The 22,394-nt window shown below is 35.8% G+C and overlaps 1 protein-coding gene across 1 annotated transcript; it reads left to right on the forward strand.

Moving 5' to 3' along the window:
- Positions 1 to 10,570: 10,570 nt before the first annotated feature.
- Positions 10,571 to 22,271, forward strand: LOC110683259 (plasma membrane-associated cation-binding protein 1-like). Its single transcript, XM_021859602.1, has 5 exons — positions 10,571 to 10,753; positions 12,834 to 12,963; positions 21,171 to 21,260; positions 21,355 to 21,439; positions 21,624 to 22,271. The coding sequence occupies exons 2-5, from the start codon at positions 12,853 to 12,855 to the stop codon at positions 21,953 to 21,955; spliced, it is 618 nt and encodes a 205-aa protein (XP_021715294.1). The 5' UTR covers positions 10,571 to 10,753; positions 12,834 to 12,852; the 3' UTR covers positions 21,956 to 22,271.
- The last annotated feature ends 123 nt before the right edge of the window (positions 22,272 to 22,394 follow it).

Consider the following 22,394-nt stretch of genomic DNA (forward strand, 5'->3'; position numbering starts at 1 on the left):
GCAATATTGATTCGGGATTCGAGAGATAAGAATTGATGTTTAGGCTTAATTTCAATAGGCGAACTAATTTATAAATGGTTAAGTCGGGATTCGAGAGATGAGATTTAATACCGGTAAATTAACTCTGTGACTGTAATACGTAGCGAAAGCCCTTTATAATTTGATTAATTGATGCATTGTTGATTGCGTATTATGATTTACCCTGGAATATTGTTTATTGGTGAACCTATGCCCTAGGTTTTTCCTTCATTGATTTATCTCTTATTTTACTCCCTTCCTACTCTTACCTTTAGTAGTTTAATTACCTTTTTACAATAATTTGGTTACTTGATAATTTAGATTGCTTTTAATTAATTAGGAATAAATTGACTTGTTTCCCTGTGGTTCGACCCTTCTTCCCTATCTACATAGTTAGTGGATTTAGGTTTTATTTTTGATTAGGTGAATACGACTTGAGCCTGACAAATTTTGGCGCCGTTGCCGGGGAAACGGTTTTATTTTTATTTTTTGATTATTTTTTTGTAGTCTAGATTATCCCCTCTTGTCTTAGAGAACGTTATTTCTTTGAGGCAATTCTCATATTTGTCTTTTAGTTCCTTGTTTATGCCCAGGTGTTCCAGATCAGGTTACATTCAATTCGATCCTGAGATCGAGTGCTCGTTCCATAGGCAAAGGAATCTTTATAGACAAATCCTGGCGGGTTCTGAGGAAGACAATAATCGAAGAGACCCTCCAACTGATTCAAGTGACTCAGAAATTCCTTCATATCCAGAATCAGAGATGACGGCACAAAAGAAGCTCAGTGACTACTCGCACCCGAAGCTCACAGATTTCCCGCACCTTACTCCCACTCTGGCCCTTGATGGAGTGCAATTTGAAATCAAGCCCTAATTTATCACCATGATAGATAGAAAGCAATTTAGTGGAGCTAAGGGTGAAGATCCTAATCTTCACATTGCAGATTTCTGCCAATATTGCAACACCATTAGACAGGCCGGGGTCACGCAGGACCAAATCAGGGAGATTCTTTTTCCCTTTTCATTATGTGACAAAGCTAAAGTATGGTTTAATGGTTTGAATAGAACTACACTTGGTATTACTGACTGGGAAACTCTTGCCTTGAACTTTTATAATAAATATTACCCTGCAAAGAGAACAGTTGTACTAAGGAGTGCTACTCAGAACTTTGGTCAGAAGGCCGATGAAACTTGACATGAGGCTTGGGAGAGGTTCAAGGATCTACACAGAGAATGCCCCCACCATAATCTGGCACAATGACAATTGATCCAAGCTTTCTACAATGGACATGGAAATTCATCTAGATCAGTTCTAGATTCTACAGCTAGTGGAAGATTCATGAATTTTAAATGTGGACGATGCAGGACAGGTTATCGAAGATATGGCAATACACAATTCCCAATACGGGAATCCGAGGGGGTTTGCAAATAAAGGAAAACACAATGTTGATTCCGTATCCTTTTTGCAAGCTCAGTTAACATCTATTTGTCAGAAATTAGATAATCTTACTGCTACTCCTAACTCTGTAGCTAATGTTTCTACTGTTGCTAACAATGAATCTTTTTGTGAAAATTGTGAATTGTAGGGCATTGGGAGCAAGATTGTAGGAGTTCCATGGAACAAGTTAATGCCTTCCAAACCTATAGGTAAAATAACCCATATTCCAACTCTTATAATCCTAGTTACCGGAACCATCCATATCTTTCTTACCAGAGTACCAATGTACAAAAACCTCCACCTTCACAACAACCACAACAGTAACCTCCACCACAGCAGAAATATTACCATCCTAATTCTGGCAAGAAAAACCAAGCAGAACCCTCATCATCTTCTGACCCTGCTATGACAGAAATTAGAGCAATTCTTACCAACATGCAAAAGCATATGGAGAGTAGGGATGCGCAAATTGATTCAATTTTAGCTCATAATAAAATCATGGATAATCAAATTGCACAACTTTCATCCACCCTACAAACCCGTCAGCAGGGAGCTCTGCCATCACAACCAATCCATCCCACAGATCATGCCAATGCAATCACTCTAAGGAGTAGTTCACATTATGATGGACCTCCTATGCCAAAGGAAGATGGAACAGTTCCTGCTCCAGATTCCTCTATACCAAACGTTAATCCTGCTAACCTTGCAGGGCTACAAAAAGATACTAACCCTTCGAATGTTTTTTTGCAGGGTAAATCTCAGGATAAGGGAGGAGATGTGTAGAGCCCAGTTATCAAACTATCGTTCCCTAATAGACAATTGAAGAGTAAGTTTGATAAACAATTCGGTAAGTTCTTGAAGGTTATGAAAAACTTGCAGGTAACAGTTCCTTTCACTGATTTAATCACTCGGGTTCCTGCATATGCTAAATTTATGAAAGACATTCTGACTAGGAAAAGGGCCTTTAATGAGGTAGAAACTTTAGCTTTTTACAGAGGAATGTAGTGCCTTATTGCAAAATAAATCCCCTCCTAAATTAAAGGATCCTGGTAGTTTTTCTATCCCTTGTCATATAGGGAATGTTTTTATTGATAAAGCTTTGTGTGATTTGGGTGCCAGTGTCAGTGTTATGCCATCGTCTGTCTGTGCTAAACTTAATATGGGTGATTTAAAAGTTACTAATATAACTTTGCAAATGGCAGATCGTTCTGTAAAATACCCTCTAGGTATTTTAGAGGATGTCCCTGTCAGAGTTGGTAAATTTTTTATCCCTGTTGATTTTGTAGTTTTAAACATGGCTGAGGATACCTAAATTCCCATTATATTAGGTAGGCCTTTTTCCATACTGCAGGAGCCATTATTGATGTTAAAAATGGTAAACTAACCCTTTCTGTTGGTGATGATAATGTTACTTTTAATTTAGGGAAAGTTTTGAAAGGACCTATGCTAGAGGAAAATTGTTGTTTTATTGATATTATTGATATAATGGATGATATTTGTGTTGATAGCTTGCCACAGGTTCTTGTAAGGGATCCCCTGGAGGAAATTCTTTGTGGGAATTTATCTGCAGATAATGCAAGCGTCTGGGGTAATGAAGTACATGATATTGAAAGAGCTCTTTCCCTAAAAGAGTTAGACCCCAAGGAGACAATGAAGGTAGTAAATTTAGTTCAGGAATCGAAACCTGTGGAGGTCAAGAAACCTGAACTAAAACCTTTCCCTTCTCACTTAAAATATATTTTTCTAGGTGAGCAGGAGCTATACCCCGTGATCATCAATACTGCACTTGATGACCTACAAACTTCCCAACTTTTAGAGGTTCTTCAAACCCATAAGAGAGCAATTGGGTATAGTATTGATGATCTCAAGGGTATTAGCCCGGATTTTTGTATGCACAGGATACATCTAGAGGATAACTATAAGCCCTGCATTCAGCCCCACAGAAAAGAGGTTATGAAATTACGCGATGCATGTATTATCTATCCTATTTCTGACTCCAAGTGGGTAAGTCCTTTGCAGGTAGTGCCTAAAAAAGGTGGGATGACTATGATTACTAATGATAAAAATAAATTAATCCCCAATAGAACTGTTACAGGGTGGCGTATGTACATTGATTATCATAGATTAAATATCGCCACTAAAAAGGACCACTTCCCCTTCCCCTTTATAGATCAATTGATTGAGAGGTTAGCTAACCATAAGTTCTTTTGCTATTTGGATGGGTATTCGGGATTTTTCCAAATTCCAATTCACCCTAAAGATCAGGAAAAGACTACCTTTACATGCCCTTATAGTACTTTTGCATATCGTAGGATGCCCTTTGGTTTATGTAATGCCCCCGCTACCTTTCAACGTTGCATGATGAGCATTTTTTCTGACTTCATAGAGTCTATTATGGAAGTCTTTATGGATGATTTTAGCGTGTGTGGTTCTTCATTTGATGCATGCTTAATAAATCTCGCTAAAATTTTGAAAAGATGTGAGGAATGCAATTTGGTACTAAACTGGGAGAAATCTTTATGGTGACAGAGGGAGTAGTTCTAGGTCACATTGTATCTGATAAGGACATACAAGTAGATAAAGCTAAGATTTCAGTGATTGAGCAATTACCTCCCCCAGTTAATGTTAAGGGAGTCAGAAGTTTCTTAGGTCATGCGGGGTTTTATCGTCGCTTTATCAAAGACTTTTGTAAAATTGCTAAACCACTGACTCAGCTTTTACTCAAGGATGCCCCTTTCATTTTTACTGACGAGTGTCTTGAGGCTTTCAACAGGATTAAGCAGGCTTTGATATCGGCACCCATAATATGTGCTCCCGATTGGAATCTACCTTTCGAGATTACGTGTGATGCAAGTGACTTTGCACTAGGAGTCGTGCTCGGACAGAGAAAGAACAAAGTTTTGCATGCTATTTTTTATGCAAGAAAAACTTTGGATGAAGCCCAAGTCAACTATGCCACTATGGAGAAGGAGTTTCTTGTTGTCATATATGCTTTAGAAAAATTTGGATCATATCTTGTTGGTTCTAAAGTCATTGTTTTTACTGACCATGTAGCTTTGAAATACTTGATAGCCAAGGCGGAATCAAAGCCTAGGCTACTCCGTTGGGTTCTTTTGCTCCAAGATTTCAATATTGAGATAAAAGATAAAAAGGGGGCAGAGAACGTAGTGGCAGACCACTTGTCACGTATCAGGTATGATGAGGGTAAGGATTCTCTCCCTATAGATGATTATTTCCCTGATGACAACTTATATGCAGTTGTAGAGCAACACCCTTGGTATACTAACTTTGCTAATTATTTAGTGGGTGGTACTCTACCTCATGACTTGTCCAACCAACAAAAAAAAGAAATTCCTTTCTGATGTTAAACATTATTTTTGGGATGATCCTTTTTTGTTTCGTGAGTGTGCAGATGGATTATTTTGCAGGTGTGTTCCCGAATGGGGAGTCCACAGTGTGCTTACTAGTTGTCACACCTCACCATATAGAGGACATCATGGCCCCACCAAAACGGTGTCCAAGATTAATGAGTCAGGTTTCTATTGGCCTACCATGTTTAAGGATGCTAACATTTTTGTGCAGGCTTGTGATTCTTGCCAGAGGACTGGCAACATCTCGCGGCGGCATGAGATGCCCCAAATTGGAATCTTGGAAGTTGAAATTTTAGACGTTTGGGCGTTGATTACATGGGACCGTTCCCTTCTTCGAACGGGAACTGCTATATACTTGTCGCCGTTGATTATGTATCCAAGTGGGTTGAGGCCATTGCTACTCCTACTAATGATGCCAAGGTGGTCACAGACTTTTCAAGAATACTATCTTTCCAAGATTTGGAGTGCCTAGAGCTATAATCAGTGACGGAGGATCTCACTTTCATGAGCGAAAGTTAGACACCCTCCTCAAAAAGTATGGTGTCTACCGTAGGACAGGTTTAGCCTACCATCCCCAAACTAGTGGCCAAGTTGAAGTTTCCAACCGTGAGATCAAGGCCATTCTAGAAAAGGTGGTGGCAAAATCAAGGAAAGATTGGAGCGCTAAGTGTGATGACACCCTTTGGGCATACAGAACTGTGTTTAAGACCCCAATAGGTACTACTCCATATAGACTCGTGTACGGTAAAGCATGTCATCTTCCGGTGGAATTAGAATATAAGGAATATTGGGCTATTAAGGAGCTCAATTTGGATGCTAAATTAGAGGGAGAAAAGAGGTTACTTCAACTTAACCAACTCGATGAGTTTAGGTTGACGGCCTATGATAGTGCTCGTGTCTACAAGGAGAAGACAAAGAGATGGCACGACAAGATGATCCTTCCGAGAGAATTCAAAGAAGGTGATAAAGTGTTGTTGTTCAACTCTAGACTTAAACTTTTCCCAGGAAAGTTGAAGTCAAGGTGGTCAGGTCCTTTTACTGTCAAGAGGGCTAACAAATTTGGTTCTGTGGAGGTATTCGATGAACACGGTAATGAGTTCAAGGTTAATAGCCAGAGACTCAAGCTATATCATGAGGGGGCTACTATTGGTGCGGTTGAACTACTTCACCTAGCGGTTCCGGTTCATTTTGAGCTTCAATGTGGTAAGAGGGTCGTGCAGGACCTAGATAAACCAGCGCTTTGCGGGAGGCAACCCGTATTTCTTGCTTTCTAGACTAGCTTTTCCTTTATTTTATTTTTATTTTTATTTTTATTAGAGAGGTGAGGAGAGTGAAATTTTACCTTTCATAAGTGTTTTTGTACAGGTATTAGATCACAAAGTAAGGAGTTTTAAAGAGAAAAAGTTCGAAGAAAAGAACCATCCGATTTGGGTACGGGCCCGATCGGGCGCGCACCTAGGGGTCAAATTTGAGCCTGTCATTTATAAAGGCTATGGAGATGTTCAGCACGGCCGTTTCCGGGAAGCAGTGATAGGTCGATACAAGATTCCGGTTACCGTGAGAAGACAGATTAAGAGGAGAGAGAAATGGCGTTAAGCAAACCCTAAGAGAGAGAATATTTAGCATTACTCACCTTAATTTACTTAACTAATATGTAACAATTTTTAATCAATCTATTTTCTGATTTTCAGAAATTCTATTTTCTGATTTTTCTGAATTATAGAAATTAATTTTCTAATTTTCTAAAATGATTTAAATGATTTTTGGAAAAAAAAATAAGGTGGACCCACATTTTTTAATGGGTGGCTCATATGAAGCCATGCCATATGGCTTAAGGTGATCAAAAACTATTTGATCACCTTAGAATTTTCATTGACTCGGATCCCAAACTTCCAATGCGAACCCTTTTGACCTTGAAATATGTGCCTCTACTCGAACACATACCTATACAAACCAAGAAAACCGAGAGAAATTGGGATAAAAACTAAAATAATAAAATAAAACAAAGTAGAAGTAAAACGTATAAAACAAAATAAAGGACTTAATTAAAACAAATAAGAAAATGAGAAAAACTAGGAAATTATTAAATAACAAGAACTAAAAACTTAAAACATAAACATAGAAAATAAGAGAATTTAAATAAATTACGAAAATAAGCTAAAAACTATTAAAATACTACTAATTAAGAGGTAAATAAGGAAAGAGAGAAATAAAGCCTAAAACTAGGAAAATTATTAGAAAATAAACCAAAAAAATAAGCATAAAAGTACCCTTAAAGTGACATAAAAGTCACTTATCATGTAACTTTGATGTTGTCAAACATCATGCCATGAAAGGGGACAATAAAGGCAACACTCGGGTTGTGCTAAAAGTTAAGTGGGAGTTTTGGGTGCCACAAGATTGAATAGGTCCTCCTATATTAGATAGGATGGGTATCTTGGCCTTGAAGAGTAAGAATTGAAAATGCATGGTCGTGCTCAAATGGATCATAAGATGATCATTTGCTTAGCAATTCAAACTCGGATTTCAAGAAATAATTTGAAGGCTACTATGGATAACATAGAGATGTAATAATACTATCAAATTAGACACTACGAGACTTAAGAAATTTGAATATTGCAAACTTGTCTCGGACAAGTGGAGATTGAAGGAAATATGTCCTCGACTCTAGTGCAATTACTAAGTATAATTATGGATCGTATTATGGAGATAGTAATTCGTTTATTCGGATCGTCTATGCGTCTTGCTAGAGAATGTTATAGAAATTTGGATTAGTGAGTAACAAACCCGAAGCCTACCTAAACGGATCCTACAGGGTTACACATCAAGTTTGGATCAGTAAAGAAACCCGAGGCCCAAAGTGGGCCTTATGGTGACCGGCAAAGAAGGGAGAAGGGGAGAGGAAACCCTAACCTAATTAATGATAATGAAATTAGATTAATTAGAGGCTTAAGAAAATAAAATATACAACATTTAGTTTTCTAAAAACTACATAACTTTTTCCTCTCCGTAATTTCTCTCTAAACCAGTTCTATAACTCCAAGAAAGGTGAATGGTTTTCCAGTCCCACTAGCATTGATGGAGCATTAGTCCAAGCCGGTGGGCCAAATAGAGGAGTCGTGCTTGAGTCTTTTTATATCCCCTTGAGAAGAAGATTGCTAAGAGGATTCACGCTTCAAAGGTTAATTCTAAACTATTACTCGTATGTGATCTTTATTTGTATATGCGTAATATCCTGTGTTAGGTGCATATAAATGATATCCATGACATTCCGCTTCGAGTACTTAAACCCTACATCTAATATTTGAGTCTTTGAACATCCGATCCGTGAACAGGCATACATAATTATAATATTAATCAATCTGAGACCATTTCATTTATTGGAACCTGTGCATTCGCTTAGTCTGCACTAGGTAAGGATTGAGCCAGGCTCGGCAGCGATTAGACATTTTTACTCACACTTATGTTAAATTGTTGAAGTAGTAATATTTTTTTTTATTTATGTATACAGTAAAATAATGTCCAGATATGGACATTTGTAATTTTTTTTTAGGCAAATTACAGTAATGGCCCTGCTTTAGAGTATGTGATCGTCTGATTGACGTGGTTGGCGTGGAAATTCAAGTAATACAAATAATTGACATAGGTGATATAAGTCATGACGCATATCAGTATATCACCAAAATCTTTCAGGTTGGCACTAATCATAGAGCCAGCAGAAACTGTTAATCAATAATCTTAATTTATAGTTCATTCTTCTTTTGTTAAGAAAACTGATGTCCTACTCCTACATGTATAGCACTCCTTTGATCATATGAAAAACCGAAATGCTAGCAACGAAATTATATTGTGTACAATAATTAGGAAAAATTTACGGCAACAGCTCAATTATATGGCCGATCTTGTTTAAAAGATTTCAATTATTGATCAATTCAAGGCGATCCTAACTCCATAGAGTTCTTCTCAAAATGGTCTCGCTCTAATATATTTATAACCGATCAAATAGTGCTACGTGTTTTCTTTTCGTTAGTTGTAAAAAAAAAAAAAAAATTGATAATTACCACTAGTAGGCAAAATTGGAATTATCACCTTAATTTTTTTTAAAAAAATTACCACCTAGTTTTTTCCAAAACTTTTTAAACTCCCACCTGTTTGACGAATGACGTCATCATGGGGCTCAATTTCGCGTTTTCCCTCTCTCCTCCCTCGAATTCCCCTGTTTTCTTGCCTTCCTTCTCCCTTTTTCGAATCCTTCTTTGAAATTCGATTTCAATTACTCAAATTAGGTTTACATTTCTGCAATCTTACCTATTTCGAATTGAATTGTATTGAATAGTGTAATTAAGGTTTGGGGTAATCAATTTGGGGGTTTTGCTAAAATTGAAAAATTAGGGTTTATGAAATGAAAATTGGACAATTAAACAAGTAATTGGGATGAAAACACAATTAAATCATGTAATTTGGGCAAAGAAAACAGGGTAATTTGAGGTAGGAGAGAGGGAAAGAGAGGGAAAAAAAGATAAACGCGAAATTAGGGCCCATGATGACATCATTCGTCAAACAGGTGGGAGTTTAAAAAGTTTTGGAAAAAACTAGGTGGTAAAAAAAATTGAGGTGGTAATTCCAATTTTGCCTACTAAAATTTTCCAAAAACAAAAAAAAAAAAAAAAAATCCTCATCCACCCTAAACATCAATCCCTCTCTTTGGGCCTTGTTCACTTCACAATAAAACAATAACATTCAGTAAAATGAACCACTAAATATTCAATATTTGGCAAATTTAACATGTTTATCTATTGATAATATATTGGGAGCTATTTTAAGAAAGACCAAAAAGTTGAATAGTTATGAGTTAATCTATACTGGGAATCTTTGAAAGTAGAATGTCCACAACTCTACAATTAGGACTGGTACGTAGTGTCAATTTTCTTAATAATTATTGTACATCGGTTGTACATTTACCATACCTTAAATTATTAAATGTTACTACGATATAAATAAAGCTAGAGAATTCCCGAGCTATGGCTGTATTTTTAAATTAATAGAAACTTCCATTATAAAATTGAAGTGTCTAGAAAAATATGCATAACAATAAATAATAAAATAATAAAGTTCCTACACAAATTAATAAGTTTGTAAAAATCTTATATATATATAAAAAAAAAAAAAAAAAAAAAAAAAAGAAAGAAAGAAAGTAAAGTAGAGTTGGGAGGGAAAATTTCCTCCAAAAAAAATCTCTTCTTCAGTATAGGTATATAGATATACCTTTTTTTGATGCTACGTTTATAAAACTCATTTCATAAAATCAAATCTAGTTGTGGAAAGGTAATCAATAATCATATGTCCTTTATAAAACTTATTTTATGACCTATTTACATTAAAATTATATGAGGTAAAAAGTTACCATGAACTAAAGTGACAGTTACTTAAATTAATTAAATTATAAGTTACCTTAATTTGTTCGATTTACACTCGGAGTACAATTTTTTTTTTTGCAAGAATTAATGATAGTTATATAATATGCCATGCAATCAGTAGTGATTATTAATATCACATGTCATTTGTACAAGGTGACAAGCAAGGGCAGCCATAGACATTGACATGGCAGGCTGGCTTGTTGAGTTGGCTAACTGTCCAGTTGTCATTGATTTGATCACAGTTGTGCTATTTTCGTAATTACATTACAAAATAGGGTTATTTAAGTATTTAATTGTCTATATGTTTCTTAATATTTCTATTGGCAGTTGGCTAATTCCAATTGCTATCATGCATTCAAGTCTCTGATTTTGATTGGATATTCATATTCCAAAGGTAGTTTGATAAATTAAAGAGTGTTGTATTTGTGTTACATCTTGTAAGTCTCATCAAGTGTTGTGTTTGTTTTCTCTAGCTCCTTCTCTTTTTTCTCCATCCATCATTTGGTTCAGGTATAACTTTTATATTATCTTTATTTTTTACAAAGTTTTGTTCTTCATGTTTCATTTAATTATTATATGGTGTATAGAAAGCAGCGAATCAAACAAAGATGTAAGCCAAATTTAATAGTGTATTACTGTATAAAATCGGGTTTGATTCGTCATGGTAAATTTGTACTCCATGTGTATATAAAGAGTTGTTAAACAACATGCTTTAAAGGTATATTACTTACAATTCTTCTCATGTGTGTTTTGTCCGATTGGAAATTATTTGTTCATCACGAGGGGAATTTTGTTAGCTAAAAAGGTAAAAAATTAAGGGAGTATTTCCTGCTGTTAATGGGTTCTAATAGTTTGAAAATACGTTAATTGCTGGTAGAATTTAGAAACTTGGGATTCAACTTAGCATGTTACTCGCACATATATATACTCCCAAAAAATGACCAAATAAGATAATTGATAAGATAAGCTACTATGTTACATCATATTTTAGAAAATAAGCTACTTCATAAATCATAAGTTTTCTAACAAAAGGTTTGATTAGGAAGATAAGCTAATATGTTATATCATGCTTTAGAAAATAAGCTACATATTTCATACGTTTCGTAAGAAATTTAGGGAGGTCGACAATCACCTAACTTTATATACTGGGCACATGCTTCAGAAAATCGGTCAACGTACATATATAAGCTTTGGTTTCTTTTTAAAAATATAATGATGAAAAGTTATATTCGTTCTATTTTTTTATTTTCATTCCAATAATCATACAAGATAACTTTTATAGTATAGTTTTAATATAGGCTTTAATTTATAAGTTTGAGAATCAAAGTTACATCATGTTTTTACTAAGGATTTGGTCTTGTATGGACCCCGGTGTACAATAAATTATTGTAGATCCAAAATTTGACACTTTCAAATGATATAATCATATTCTGGATGATATAATCACTTTTTTTAGACGATATAATTATCTTTTTGTGAGTCATATTTTGAATTATATAATCTCATATTAAGCCATTTAATGAGATTATATAATTATTTTGAATGATGTAATTTACTATTTGATACTTTTATAATGATAAATTTACTTTTTGAGTGATACATTTGCATAACAGTTTCAGGATGATATAATCATTTTTGTAGTAATATAATCACATTTCGTATGATATAATCCCATTCGTATGGTATACTAAAAGGTTGGGTCTACAATAAGTTATTATAGACCGGGTCTATTCTAGTCTTTTATTTTACGCAATTGTTTCATATGTTTCTTAAAATTTAAAGTTGGAGCAATAAGAAGAAATAAGCTACTTTATACTATACTTTAAAGACAAGCTTTACATGTTAGTAATTTGATTTAAATACTTTGATTTTTTTTTCAAAATATATTGATAAATATTATACGAATAATGTTTATTTTTTCATTTCAAAATTTATACAAATATAACTTTTGTCTAATACATATAGAATAATTAAGAAAAGGAACTAGAAATGGAGGAAAGTTAAGCATTTACAAATGCATAACAAGGGGTATTCATGTAATTATACATATGTACAAACAAATTCATATTCTGATATCATTGGATAATCAAATGGTACCACTGAATATACAGTGTAACTATATATGCACATAATGGTATTATATATGCATTCAGTTGTACAAAATTTATGCAAAAATGGTACCACTGAGGATTCAATGGTAACATATAAACTTTCAGTGGAACAATCAACATGTGGTCCCCTATCACGTGATACAATCCGACCAAAAAAATAGGTAGGGTCCACCTACAGACCTCTCTTCCTATCTCTCTCCTCTTTTCTCTCTCTATCATGTATTTTAATAATATTTTAATCAATGTTATGCATTTACAAATGCCTAACTTTCCTCCCTTTAAAATTCCTCTTATAAGAATTAAAATGAGAGAGAGAGAGAGATGGTATATTACTCTTTTGACCTGTCATGTTAGAATACGAAACTTCCGTCAAAATTACACTACCAATGGTATCATCTATTGACACTAGAAGAAACAAAGTTCACTTTGAGAATTTCATTGTTGCTTATTAATCGTAATTATGTTGATTTGACTTGTAGGTTATATTAACGGATAAACATGGGATACTGGAAAACAAAGGTTCTTCCACAGATTAAGAAGGTTTTTGGAGTAGATGTGGCAAAAAAAGCTGCTGCTGTTGAAGCATGCAAGTCCTTTGATGACTCTAAGGTACCAATTTTAATTTATGCATGCATGCCTATTTCAACAAAAGTTTAGAAAGGAAAAAAAAATGATTATTATGAATAAAGAAATTTTAAATGGTTATCGTTAGTTATGATTTATTCATGTCGATAAAAGCATGATCATTTTTTTTTTTTGAAATAAAAAAGCATTATCATAATTAACAATAGGAAAAATTGATTCTAATAATCCCATCTTTAACCAGTTCGCTTTTAATAATCACGTCTTTCGATTATTATCTTATAATCCCACCTTTGGGGTGCATTCTCTTTTAATGGTCCCTAACCTGTTGGTAACCGGTATAATAAGTTAACATGCCATGTGGCACTTTGTAATTCGCCGAAATACATTTTTGTCATTTATTTTTTTTATCTTTAAATTTTTTGTCCCCCTTTCCTTTCTTCCTTGTCCTTTTCCCATCCTTCATCCATTATTCCCGACCCTGCAACCAGCCACCCACATCCACGACCCCGAAACACCAAATCCCAGCCATGCCCACCCTTGAAACTGTTGAATAATTTTGAGAATTGGAGACATAATTCATGTTAATTAATTATATTACTTAGGCAAAGGTGTTGTGTATAATTAATAAAGAATATTATAGCAATTAATCCATTGAAGGAAGCTTAGAGTTCTCAGCAACGAGAAACTCTGTTTATGGAAGACAAAGCTGCTGCCCCTGTTTTGTTGCCCGGTCAGCCGCCCGCTCAGGGTGGTGCTCGCCCGACCGGGCGCGAGGGTGGCTGAAAAATCTTCTTCTCCGCCGCCCGATCGAGCAGCCACCGCCAGATCGGGCGCGAGAATGATGAAATTCGTATTTTGGATTTTGGAGCAGCCGCCCGATCGGGCGCGAGAGGACTTGAAATCTGACGATCTAGTTTGCCCGATCGGGCGCGTGTCAGACCTGCTTGTATGGCTAACGGTTTTTCTTCCCTTCCTTGTTTTTGACGGTTACCATGTGGCTGTTGGAGTATTTTTTTGCTTCAATATATATATATGTTCTTGGAACATATGTTGATAGATACTTGAGAAAAATCAGAAATCTATTCTTGAAACCTTTTTGCAACTAATTATCATCATCATAAATCCAAAGGCTTATCTACATTGAATTGTAATCATCCTACTTGTGATTGCAATTGTTTCTTCGTTGTATCTCCTAAGTAAATTTCCGTGAAACCCGGTTGTAGTATAGGGTTGGAATTATACTTTTGGGAAAGTGATTCCGTTCACGCCTCGAAGTTTTTCCGTTCTAATTTGTTTGCTATTTTTTGTGACCCTTGTTCATACACAAATTCCCCAACAATCCAAAAGTATAATTGACAAAGATGGCAAATGTTAAGGAATTGATGGCCAACATTCAAAAGTTGGACAAATTCGAAGGTGTTGATTTCCGAAGGTGGCAGAGGAAGATGCATTTCTTCTTGACTACAGTTGGGGTGGCTTATGTTCTTGCTACTCCAAAACCCGAGGAAAAGGAGGAGGAAACAATTGATGAAGCAAGGAAACGCAACAAGTGGGAGAATGACAATTATATTTGTTGTGGTCATATTCTCAACGTTATGTCTGATGAACTCTTTGATATCTATCAGTTTAATGATTCTGCTAAGTCTCTATGGGATGATTTAGATGCTAAATATATGGCTGAAGATGCTTCTAGCAAGAAGTTTCTTGTTAGTAAATTTAATAATTATAAAATTATTGATAGTAGGTCTGTTATGGAGCAATTTCATGAGATACAAAGAATTTTAGAAAGTCTTAGACAGCATAACATAGTTCTTGATGAGACCTTTGTAGTGTCATCTATAATAGACAAATTACCTTTTTCTTGGAAAGACTTTAAAAGTGGTTTAAAGCATAGGAAGGATGATGTTAACCTTGAAGGTTTGGCTTCTCACATCCGGATTGAGGAAGAAATCCGGGTGCAAGAGGGAAATAAGGATGGAAATCCTAGCTCTACTACGGTAAATGTAGTGGAGGATGCCAAACAAAATGTGAGAAAAAGGGGTAATGACTCAAACAAAAATAAAGGCAAGAAGCCTAAGTTAAGCGGTGATGGTTCAAAGTCACGTGCTTGTTGTGTTTGTGGAAAAACCGTTCACTTCAAGAAAGATTGCACAATCTGGATTAAAAGGATGAGCAAGAAGGCTCAATATGGGAATGGAAATGCTAGCCAATCCCAAGACAAACAAGGTAAATCTTGTGCACAAATTTCATTTAATTCATTTATGAATTATATGTGTATGATTTCTGAAATCAATTGTGTACAGGATGATTGTTCGTGGTATATCGATTCGGGAGCATCGAGGCATGTGTGCAATGATAGATCATTGTTCAAGACCTTCTTGGAGGTTGATGATGGAGAAATTCTCTATATGGGCAATGACTCTACAGCTAAGGTGCTTGGCAAAGGACAAGTGGAGCTAGTCTTTAGTTCGGGAAAAACTCTTATTTTAAGAGATATGTTGTACTCTCCCGAACTTAGGAGGAATCTTGTATCCGATACGATCTTGAATCGATTAGGTTTTAAGATGGTGTTTGAGTCAGATAAATTTATTTTGTCTAAAGGAGGTCAATTTGTAGGACTTGGTTATTTGTGTAATGGTATGTTTAAATTAAGTATTTCAAATACTTTGAATGATGTTGTGTATGTTGTTAATGATAATTCTTCTCTATGGCATTTGTGACTTGGTCATGTTAATTATAAAAAGTTGTATTTTATGTCAAAGCATGATATGATACCTGTGTTTGATCCAAGAATAGAGAAGTGTAGGACATGCATGTTAACCAAAATCACAAGGAAACCATTTCCACAAGTTGTTGAGAAAAATAATTCATTGCTTGATTTAGTGCATAGTGATTTGTGTGATTTTCATAACACACCTTCTTTAGGGAATAAGAAATTTTGGTAACTTTTATTGATGATTATTCAAGGTTTTATTACATTTATTTGTTATTCTCTAAAGATGAAGCCTTTGATAAATTTAAAGTTTACAAAAGTGAAGTAGAATTGCAAACCAATGAAAAGATTAAAAAGCTAAGAACTGATAAAAGAGGTGAATACTATGACCCAAGTTATTTCCAATCATTAGGTTTAGTACATGAAACTGCCGCGGCATATACACCACAACAAAATGGTGTAGCGGAAAGGAAGAATAGGACACTAGAAGAAATGGTAAATTCTATGTTGTCATATTCAGGTTTAAGTGATGGATTTTGGGGTGAAGCCGTTTTAACGGCTTGTTACGTGTTAAATCGTGTTCCCATGAAAGGGAAAGATGTAACCCCGTATGAGCTTTGGTATAAAATAAAACCAAAATTGATTCATATCAAAGTTTGGGGTTGTAGGGCAATTGTAAAAGTGCCGGAACCTAAACGTAAAAAGTTAGGTGAAAGAGGAGTTGAATGCATTTTTATAGGATATGCGGATCATAGCAAATCCTATAGGTTGTACGTAATAGAACAAAATGACTTTTGGTCGGTTCACACCACCATTGAGTCAAGGGATGCATTGTTTAATGAAAATCGATTTTCTTCAATTCCTAGACCAAAGGATATAACTCCAAGTGCCAATGCTCAAAGTATTGATCAAATTGTCATTGATCAAGAGGTGGATGACCAAACTCATTTAGAGGAGGCATCTACATCATCATCACAACCTAGGAGAAGTAAGAGGGCAAGGAAAGAAAAATCTTTTGGCCCGGACTTTCATGTGTACTTAGTTGAAGGATCAAGGAAATCTGTTTCAACACAATTTCCATACATTTTTAATGTGGAAGATGATCCTTTGACCTATGATGAGGCTATGAGGTCTCGTGATGCTCCATTTTGGAAGGAAGCTATTAATGATGAGATGGAATCCATCATGGGAAACAATACTTGGGTTTTAGCTACTTTACCACCAAAATGTAAACCAATTGGGTGCAAATGGATCTTCAAAAGGAAATTGAGGATTGATTGAACGGTTGAAAAGTTCAAAGCCCGGTTAGTGGCACAAGGTTTTACACAAAAACCTGGTATCGATTATTTCGATACATATGCACCTGTTGCTAGAATCTCAACTATAAGATTGTTGATAGCACTTGCGACTATCCACAATCTTGTGATCCATCAAATGGATGTCAAGACAGCATTCTTGAATGGAGATCTAGAGGAAGAAGTTTACATGCGACAACCGGAAGGGTTTGTTATGGAAGGTCAGGAAGAGAAGGTTTGCAAGTTGATTAAGTCTTTGTATGGGCTAAAGCAATCACCTAAGCAATGGCATCAAAAATTTGATGAGGTTGTGTTGTCTAATGGTTTTAAGTTGAACAATTCAGACAAGTGTATTTATAGCAAATTTGATGACAGCGGTCAAGGTGTCATAATTTTTCTATATGTAGATGACATGTTTATCTTTGGAAGTGATTTGTCACAAGTTGAAAAGACAAAGTCATTCCTTAATTCAAAGTTTTCCATGAAAGCATGGGGGAAGCGGTGTCATCTTGGGCATAAGGATAAAGAGGGAAAAAGGAAAGTTGATCTTGTCACAATCTCATTACATTGAGAAAGTGCTCAAGAAATTCAATGTATGTGAAGACACTACTTCTCTTTATTCAACACCTATGGATCCTAGCATAAAGTTGATACCTAATGAAGGTTATGCGGTTTCACAACTTGAATATGCTAAAGTAATAGGTTGTTTGATGTATGCCATAACAAGTACTAGACCTGATATTGCTTATGCAGTTGGTCAATTGAGCAGGTACACTAGCAAGCCTAGTAAGCTACATTGGCAAGCGGTTCGACGCTTGTTGAAGCACTTGAAGAAAACCAAGGAATTCGGTTTGTCTTATAGTGGATATCCTTCGGTTGTACAAGGGTATTCGGATGCAAGTTGGATCTCTAACAAAGATCATTCCTCCACAAGTGGATGGGTTTTCCGATATGGGGGAGGTGCTATTTCATGGGCTTCAAAGAAACAAACTTGCATTGCGGACTCCACAATGACATCGGAGTTCATTGCTTTGCATTTGGCTGGTAAAGAAGCCGAATGGTTGAAGGATCTCATGTTTGAGATTCCTTTGTCACCAACAGTGATACATTGTGATAACAATGCTACCTTGGCAAGGGCTTATAGCCAAGTTTATAATGGTAAGTCAAGGCGCATTGGAGTACGACACAGTTACATCCAAGGACTTATCAAGGATAGTGTGATCACTATTGATTATGTTCGAACGGATCTTAATCTCGCCGATTTTTTTACAAAGGCATTGGCTAGAGATGTTAACAGTAGGATGGCAATCGGTTTAGGATTAGAACCCTAAATAATCACAATTAGGAGAATCTCAACTTAACGCCCAATAAGACGCTGGGTCTTAAGTTCAATGAGATTAACTCTCTTAATTGATGATTGGGAACTTGTTTATTCATCCAAGGTAAAGTTCCGGTTTTTCTGTGATGAAAAGAGGTTGTTTTAAACTTAATAGAATTCCTGATAAAAGTGCTTTGTCACAGGAGCATGTTGGAACTCTACCTATATAAGTACGAGGTTTAGCCGCTTCAAGAAGCTATTAGGGGTGTAGCTTTGATGTACTTATGAATAGATATGGACACATGGCTTATAGTGTCAAGCTAATATGTATTTAAGTAATTAATCTTGTGTGTGTAATATCTTCAAGTTTCCAGATGTGTTACTTTTGGTTTAAACGTTTTACGATACCAAATCGATCTGGATTCTTGAATTGTATATTGCACTAAGTGGGAGTTCAAGTCTATGTACACTTTCATTTATGCATAAGATTGTTTTGTGATGATGATGTTTTTGCAATGTGTCTAGTTTAAATTCTCAAAATGGGGGAGGATTGTTGAATAATTTTGAGAATTGGAGACATAATTCATGTTAATTAATTATATTACTTAGGCAAAGGTGTTGTGTATAATTAATAAAGAATATTATAGCAATTAATCCATTGAAGGAAGCTTAGAGTTCTCGGCAACGAGAAACTCTGTTTATGGAAGACAAAGTTGCTGCCCCTGTTTTGTTGCCCGGTCAGCCGCCCGCTCAGGGTGGTGCTCGCCCGACCGGGCGCGAGGGTGGCTGAAAAATCTTCTTCTCCACCGCCTGATCGGGCAGCCACCGCCAGATCGGGCGCGAGAAGGATGAAATTCGTATTTTGGATTTTGGGGCAGCCGCCCGATCGGGTCACCACCGCCCGATCGGGCGCGAGAGGAATTGAAATCTGACAATCCAGTTGGCCCGATCAGGCGGTGGCAAGCCCGATCGTGCGCGTGTCAGACCTGCTTGTATGGCTAACGGTTTTTCTTCCCTTCCTTGTTTTTGACGGTTACATGTGGCTGTTGGAGTATTTTTTGCTTCAATATATATATGTTCTTGGAACATATGTTGATAGATACTTGAGAAAAATCAGAAATTTATTTTTCTTGAAACCTTTTTGCAACTAATTATCATCATCATAAATCCAAAGGCTTATCTACATTGAATTGTAATCATCCTACTTGTGATTGCAATTGTGGAAACCCGATTGTAGTATAGGGTCGGAATTATACTTTTGGGAAAGTGATTCCGTTCACGCCTCGAAGTTTTTCCATTCTAATTTGTTTGCTATTTTTTGTGACCCTTGTTCATACACAAATTCCCCAATAGAAACAGCCCATCCGAGCCACTTTCACCCCCGAAACACCCTACCCCAACCTATCCCCATTCTGAAACTCTTCATTTCAGCCCTCCCACGCACACACCGAAACACCCAATTGGGTGTTCAAATTGGAGCATCGAATGAAAATTGTAGGTGTCAAATTGCTCGACTAGAGGTTGGAATTGTGATTGTAGGTGGTCGAATTGTTGATTGAGGGTGGTTTGGAGGTAAAATTGTTGTTGCTTAGTGGCTAACGGAGTACTGTAGGGACTACGAGGTGGCTTGCTGCTGTGTTGTGGAACGTGGAGATTGTTGGTTGTTGTTGCGTTGTTGAGTGACGGTGGCTGGTGAAAAAGAGGTGTCGTGACTGTTGGTGAGTGAGCAAGGAGCAACGAGGGCAAAGGTGGTCGGAATTGTATGTTGTTGTTGGTGCTTGGTGGTCGGAATTGTAAGGGGGATTTTCAAACCGGTGGTTAGGGAAGGGAAGCTGCTACCGCCAAGGAGTAAATTTAAAAAAAAAAAAAAAAAAAAAAAAAAAAAAAAAAAAAAAAAAAACTTTAACTTACCCAAAGAATAGGTTACCGGTCATGAAGGACCATTAGAAGAGAATGTCCATCAAAGGTGGGATTATTAGCAGTGAACCGATAAAAGGTGCGATTATTATAATCAATTTTCCTTAACAATAATCGTTTAGAATTTCTTAATTTAATCAAAGGAAAATTTGACGGCTACTATCAAAATTGTTGCTATTTTACAGTAGCAATTACCACCTACAGGTTTTTTTATTTATTTTTTTTTTTAATTTTACCACTAACTATTTTTCAAAATATTAAAATTTCCCACCTACTTGGCTTTCAACTCAAATGTGACGTCATGTGGGGCCCACTAATTACCTTTTTCCTCCCTTTCTTTCTCACTCGATTTCTCATTCCCGTGTATTGTATTCCTCTCAAAATTGGGAAAACACTTCAATTCATCAAATAATTAACATGAATTTATTATTTAATTTGAAATTTTTCCTCGATTTTGAGAGGAATACAATATAGGGGAATGAGAAATCGAGTGAGAAAGGAAGAAAGGGAGGGGAAAAGGGTGGGAAGGTAGTTAGTCCCCACATAACATCACATTTCTGTTGAGAGCCAACAAGGTGGGAAGTTCTAAAATTTTAAAAAATAGTTGGTAGTAAAATTCAAAAAAAAATGTAGGTGATAATTACTAAAATAGTAATAATTGTAGGTGGTAATTGTCAAAAAAAATTCTTAATCATATTGTGTGTATGGTTAATGTTGATCTGAAATGCCTAAAGATAATAGTGGATGCCAATTATATCAAGTGAATATAGTTGGGACCTCACCCAATTAAGATTATTTGATTAGTTCAAGTGCTGGGCATAATAGGTGATACCTAAGACGACCCTTAAAAATAAATGTCGTTTACATCATTGTTCATCTTGCCTCTGTCAACACTTAAAAAAGTATTAACGATATGGTTAAAAGACCATGAAGTTACCGTCCGACTATCTATTGTTGGGAGATCACAAATTATTTAACTTGTTTATAGGAGGAATTATCCAAGGAATTTGAGGAGAAGAAAGCTGAGCTGCAGCCCAAAGTACTCGAGATTTATGAAGCTTCATCAGCTGAAATCAAGGTCAGTGTGTAAGGAAACAAAATTATGATCAAAAGAATTTTCAAGTGACTTAATTAGGAATTTAAAGGATATTATTTTATGAATATTTTTACAGACTTTGGTAAAAGATCCTAAAGAAGCTGGCCTTAAGAAACATTCGGGTGATGTTCAGAGCTTTCTTGACAAACTTAATAAAATTGGTAAGTCATTTCTTCACATTTTTCTTACATAGTTAATTAAATTAATACTACTAAACATTTGTTTGAAGGTCAAATCTCATTTACATTATATTCTTTTCGTGGCTCTTTTCTTCAGAAGTTGGGTTGGTTTCATTGCTTGGTTAATTGGTTGCACTATATAATAGATTGGTTATTGTATATGCAGAATTCCCAGGTTCCAAAGTAGCCCTTGAAGCATGTTCAAAGTTCGGACCAGCACTGGCTCCAGGTCCGGTTATATTCGTGTTCGAAAAGGTCTCAACATTTGTGGTCACAGAAGAGAACCCCAGGGAGATAGAAGCCCCAGCAGCAGCAGTAACAGAAGAAGCAACCACCACGAAAGAAACAAGCGAGGTAGAGAAGGAGATAGCCACTGTCTCAGAGGAAAAACCTTGTGAAGTTGCAGCCACAGTTGCAGCCGATGCCACTACAGCTGAGACAGCAGCCCCTCCCAAGGTGGAGCAGCCACAAGCTGAGGAACCACCTAAAAAAGCTTGAGCAACCAATTGCATGATTCATCAACATTCAACAACGTGCTATTAAGAATGAACTCTTCCTCTCCTGCTTCTTTTTGTACATTTGTGAAGAATTGTAAAAGTGTAATTTGTTATATACTCATTTTGTTTTTTTAGTTTCCTGCTTCTTATAAACCTTGTGAAATTGCAAAGGTTCTTGTTATGGTTTTTATGTAACATTTGTTTAATTTTTTGAGGGGATATTATGTTATTGTAACTTCTTTTACTTTCTTATGCAGAATATCAAAATATGTAATTAATACAGTATTTTATATATATATCAGTGTACATTCAGTGAATTGTGGAAAAAATGTAAACTAATCGTCACAATTTCTCAAAGTAAATACTTTGATTTAGGCCAAAATCATGGAAAATCTCAAAGTAATATCCAGTCGAACACCAAAAAAAATACCCATATCAAA

This window comes from Chenopodium quinoa, unplaced genomic scaffold (assembly GCF_001683475.1).
Source record: "Chenopodium quinoa cultivar QQ74 unplaced genomic scaffold, ASM168347v1, whole genome shotgun sequence".
Lineage (NCBI taxonomy): Eukaryota > Viridiplantae > Streptophyta > Magnoliopsida > Caryophyllales > Amaranthaceae > Chenopodium > Chenopodium quinoa.

Excerpts from the sequence above, each read along its gene's own strand:
- LOC110683259 (XM_021859602.1), top strand. The coding sequence starts at position 12,853 with ATGGGATACTGGAAAACAAAGGTTCTTCCACAGATTAAGAAGGTTTTT. Across the intron at positions 12,964-21,170 it reads AGTCCTTTGATGACTCTAAG|GAGGAATTATCCAAGGAATT; the intron begins GTACCAATTTTA and ends ACTTGTTTATAG. Across the intron at positions 21,261-21,354 it reads CTTCATCAGCTGAAATCAAG|ACTTTGGTAAAAGATCCTAA; the intron begins GTCAGTGTGTAA and ends ATATTTTTACAG.